The following is a 5,000-nucleotide window of genomic DNA, read 5'->3' as shown; positions in this document are numbered from 1 at the left end:
GAAGGCAGAGAGGGAGACAGAGTAGGGGAGACACAGGAGAGAAGGTTCTTTATAGAGACAGTAGGAAGGCAGAGAGGGAGACAGAGTAGGGGAGACACAGGAGAGAAGGTTCTTTATTGAGACAGTAGGAAGGCAGAGAGGGAGACAGAGTAGGGGAGACACAGGAGGCTTGGGTGGGAATTGATCAGGAGCAGAGGTGCATGTTCCTCCAGTCACAGAGCATCTCTGAGAGCGTGCACACACACACACACACACACGCACACACACGCGCGCACGCGCACACGCACGCACACACACACACACGCACACACACGCACACACAGCAGCTGTTGCTGCGCTGTCGCTATAACATCTCTGCCAAAACTGACAAACAGGCATCATGTTGAAAGCGACTTAGACCTCAAACGAGCTGGCATGGAAACCAATGATGTCATGTACTGTAGGGTTGTTTCTAAACAGATACTGAGTATTTTCCAGATGGAATTCGAGGTAGAAGCTTAGTTGTGAGAGAATAACTCTGGAGCTCGTCCAGCCGGCGTCCCGCTCCCCACATGCTGAACCAGAAGCCTCCAACCAGGCGTCCTGTTGTTCAGTCTAATCCTCTCTGGAGCCAAGGCTGGAGAATAATAAACTGCATGCAACTAGATTACAGTAATATGATATCCAATTCAATTATCTCATTTAAAGTGAATCAATCTACCGATTGCAGTATCATCTGTTGAAACATTTTATTATTACTTATTGCATTTGGACTGCATTTGTGTATAATTCTATATACTACTAATATATATGAATTATATATAATAATATATTCCCATATTTGAAGGGAAAATTACATTTAGACTGTTAGATTACAGACACAAAAACAATGTTGTGGTTGACTACGATTATAAGGCTATTCAAATGTATTGTTTGTTTAACTGCATATTCAATAGATTTGGGTACAAAGTAATCCCAAGGTACTCTGATTACATTACTACTTTTGAGTCTTCCAGGGGATTATGTTACTGATTACTACTGAAAGTGTCTCTGTATATCATGCCTGTAATATAACACAAGTTGACACACAAGTCAAAGAGACTCTTCCCAAGCTCAATAGTTTCTTCTTCAGTAGTGAAAGTAAAACCAACATGCTGGCATTGACCAATGAGAGGGGGGGCCATTTATAATGCAGTCATCCCATTGTAAAGTGCTTTGAGTAGTATTGAAATCCAGCCATTATCACACTAGCGAAGCGCAAATCGCTGGAGGGGGTATTGCAATCACTGGTTTCCATAATTTCCTAGTGAAATCAAATAATGATGGTAAACATAAACGCAAGAGGCTGCTGCTACACAGAACCTGAGCCTCAGCTAGACTCCTGTAAGCAGATCAGCAACACTTTTACAACATGCCCGAGTATTGTAGGTGTACCTACCTACCTATGCATTAGAAACATTCTTTTCACAGTGAATCTCTTTAAATGATTGGACTGTTTGCCCTCCTTCCCCCTGGAAGGCGCTATAGGAATCTCCGTACCATGTCCAGCAGACTCAGGAACAGCTTCATCTCACAGTCAACTCACTGAACAACACAACCTCTGAGTCATGTGACTGAGTCGCCTCCGACCTGCATTGAGCTGCGGCACTAAAAAATTACAATGGAGCTCTATGGCGAAACCAGGACACTCCCCTGACTAAAAGTATAATGGAGCTCTATGGAGAAACCAGAACACTCCCCTGACTAAAAGTATAATGGAGCTCTATGGAGAAACCAGAACACTCCCCTGACTAAAAGTATAATGGAGCTCTATGGAGAAACCATGGCACTCCCCTGACTAAAAGTATAATGGAGCTCTATGGAGAAACAAAGGCACTCCCCTGACTAAAAGTATAATGGAGCTCTATGGAGAAACCAGAACACTCGCCTGACTAAAAGTATAATGGAGCTCTATGGAGAAACAAAGGCACTCCCCTGACTAAAAGTATAATGGAGCTCTATGGAGAAACAAAGGCACTCCCCTGACTAAAAGTATAATGGAGCTCTATGGAAAAACCATGACACTCCCCTGACTAAAAGTATAATGGGGCTCTATGGAGAAACCATGGCACTCCTCTGACTAAAAGTATAATGGAGCTCTATGAAGAAACAAAGGCACTCCCCTGACTAAAAGTATAATGGAGCTCTATGGAAAAACCATGACACTCCCCTGACTAAAAGTATAATGGGGCTCTATGGAGAAACCATGGCACTCCCCTGACTAAAAGTATAATGGAGCTCTATGGAGAAACCAGGACACTCCCCTGACTAAAAGTATAATGGGGCTCTATGGAGAAACCATGGCACTCCCCTGACTAAAAATACAATGAGGCTCTATGGAGAAACCACACTCCCCTGACTAAAAGTTGTTTTACGAAAACGGAAAACGAACATGTCTGGATGTAATTTTGCCAAATCAGCATGGCTGTGAGTGTGAGTCTTTCACCTTTTACATAATTATCTAGCTTTGGCATTTGGAGTGATTGTTTAGATCGCTAGCATGGCTAACAAATGCAACTATATTGTAAACAAGAGAGTAAAACTGTGTTGGATACCTGCTCCTCCTGGAAGATCACTCTGCTGAAGTAGAACTGAAGAGTTTCATTGGCGTAGTTTATACACAGCTGCTCAAAGCTATTCACCTGCAACTCCTGAAGGGAGGGAGAGAGAGAGAGAGAGAGAGAGAGAGAGAGAGAGATAGATGCAGAGGAGATGAAAGGGAGAGAAGAGAGATGGGGAGAGAGAGATCGATGGGGAGAGAGAGAGATAGATGGTTGATTACCATGAGAAGACAGACAGAAGCATGTAAAACTCTACTACTACTGTACTGTTACTGAAATGTTTTGAACAGCAAATGTTGTTTCACAGTTGTTTAGACACGTCTTGTGATTTGAATGTGATAACTTCACCCATAAGTAATATACACTTTCAATTTACACAACCTCTATTGTCTTTAAACTACGGATGTACATAACACCTAAACATAGATAGATTACATAAAGTCTGGAAGCTCCATCATTGAGTGTGTCTAACTCCCACCTAAACGGACTAAATGGACAATATAACGTATGAAGTATTATATCACGGCATATATGCATACTGCACCTTTTAGATTATATATTAGATTAGATACTAGTTATTAGATTATATATATATATATATATATATATTGTAACTATATTTATTGTAGGGCAAATATAACTGAGAGGGCATACATACCCTCATCTTGCACCTTGACCTTTTTACACTGCCTCCTTGCCCATTATGTGCATGTCCAGAGTTAATTATATTGTTATATTGTTTACACTGCCTTTTCTTAATATATATATATATATATATATATATATTTTTTTTTTTACTTCTCCACTGTACTATAATTCTATGACCTGTATCATGTCTTCTACTACCTGTACCTCCCCTCCCCCATTCCCCATCCCCCATGCTGCTATGATGCCTGAATTTCCCCCAATGGGATCAATAAAGGAATACCTTATCTTGTCTTCATAAAATCAGATTTGAAAAACATTTAAAAGCGTGGTAAATCGGATGGCTAACATGCATGGTCCTCGCCCCGAAGGACTCGATCGAACGCGAGCCTGTAAGTGAAATGAAAGTGTATTATTATCGATGTGAAAAATCAAAGCGCATTATTATCGACGTAAAAGGAAGCGCGTTATTATCGATATAAAAACCAAGTGAATTATTATTGACGTGAATGAAAGTGTCATTGAGCTAAAATTAAATATGAACGCGTGTCACGTTATCATTGACCTAAACGGAAAGGTGAAAGTGCGTTATCATTGACCAGTGACCTCGAAGCCGTAGATGTCCAGGATGGAGATGGACAGGGCCTCGTTGCGGGGGTAGACCCGCCCGTTGATGCGCTCCGTCAGCCAGCTGAACAGCAGCGAGTACAGGATCTTGGCAACTGCATCTCTATGGAAACACACAATAAGGGTCGCTATGGAAACACAACGTTTTCTATAGAAACAGGCGACATCTGACAACAACACCCCTCCTCCCCTTCCCATTTGTGGTGTACTTTGTCCCCCCCCCCCATATGAGAAGAGAGGACAAGATCAGAGAGTCCGTTACCTCAAACACCTGTAGGTAGGATGTCAAACTAACCCTAACTGTTGAGTCTCTCTGGAGTATCACTGGGTATGGGAAGAACTTTGCTTATAAAAATGCATTCGTTGTGGAGGATATATTTTTTTCTGTATTTATTGTATTATCAAGACAGTGCATATTAAGGAACATTTTACTGTAAATATGCCAGTTTAGCCAGGTTGGCTAATTTTCAACTGTATAGTCTCTGGGGCAGGTGCCATGAGCACTACAATAATTAACACATAGTATGATAATTATTTTTTTTGATCCACTTTTTCTCCCATTTTCTATTTTTTCTCCCATCCCAATTTTCATATCGTCCAATTCAACCCTCCCCTGTCTTCGAACGTTGTTTCTTGCCTCCCACAAGCCGGCTGCAATGTGGACTAAGTCATACATAGCATGAGTCCCCTCCGATACTCGAGGTAACAGCCGTCGCATCTTTTCACCTGCGCGGCTCGATCTTTCAGCGTCGGGGGTCTGGGCTTTGGAGGGGCCCCGCCCTCGTCGCTTCTTGATTCTACTGCGCAGGCGCACCAACCGACCTGTAGGAGTCGCTGTCCACAACGCCCGATCCCCACCCTACAGTTTCCCTCCCCGACATACGCCCAATGTGTATTACTGTGGACGACCAGCTAAACTGAAAGCAATGTGGAGAGCGGGGCTCGAACAGGAGGCATCCTGTTCGAGCCTAGTCTCCAGCATTGGTTGCGAGCGCCTTGCCCACTGCGCCACGTAGCCGCCCCACATAGTACGATAATTAAAACATCAGTAGGTTACAATACACTAAAATACATAAAAATAAATACATTAAAATTATGATCATTATGCACTTAAGACATGCTGTGCGATGTTTTATTCAATATGGATAC

The 5,000-nt window shown here is 42.4% G+C and overlaps 1 protein-coding gene across 1 annotated transcript in view; it reads right to left on the bottom strand.

Annotated features, from left to right (window-relative positions):
• myo15ab (myosin XVAb) overlaps nucleotides 1-5,000 on the bottom strand; it is a gene marked incomplete at both ends in the record, with an annotated part of 155,895 nt that overhangs the window by 106,313 nt on the left and 44,582 nt on the right. Inside the window, 2 exon segments of the mRNA XM_084319482.1 lie at nucleotides 2,574-2,669; nucleotides 3,831-3,954. Of these exon segments, the coding sequence (XP_084175608.1) occupies nucleotides 2,574-2,669; nucleotides 3,831-3,954 (220 nt within the window).

This window comes from Notolepis coatsorum (genome assembly GCF_963971535.1).
Source record: "Notolepis coatsorum genome assembly, chromosome: 7".
Taxonomy (NCBI): Eukaryota; Metazoa; Chordata; class Actinopteri; order Aulopiformes; family Paralepididae; genus Notolepis; species Notolepis coatsorum.
The sequence above is the reverse complement of the archived record's forward strand: the minus strand, read 5'-3'. Positions and strand labels throughout refer to the sequence as shown.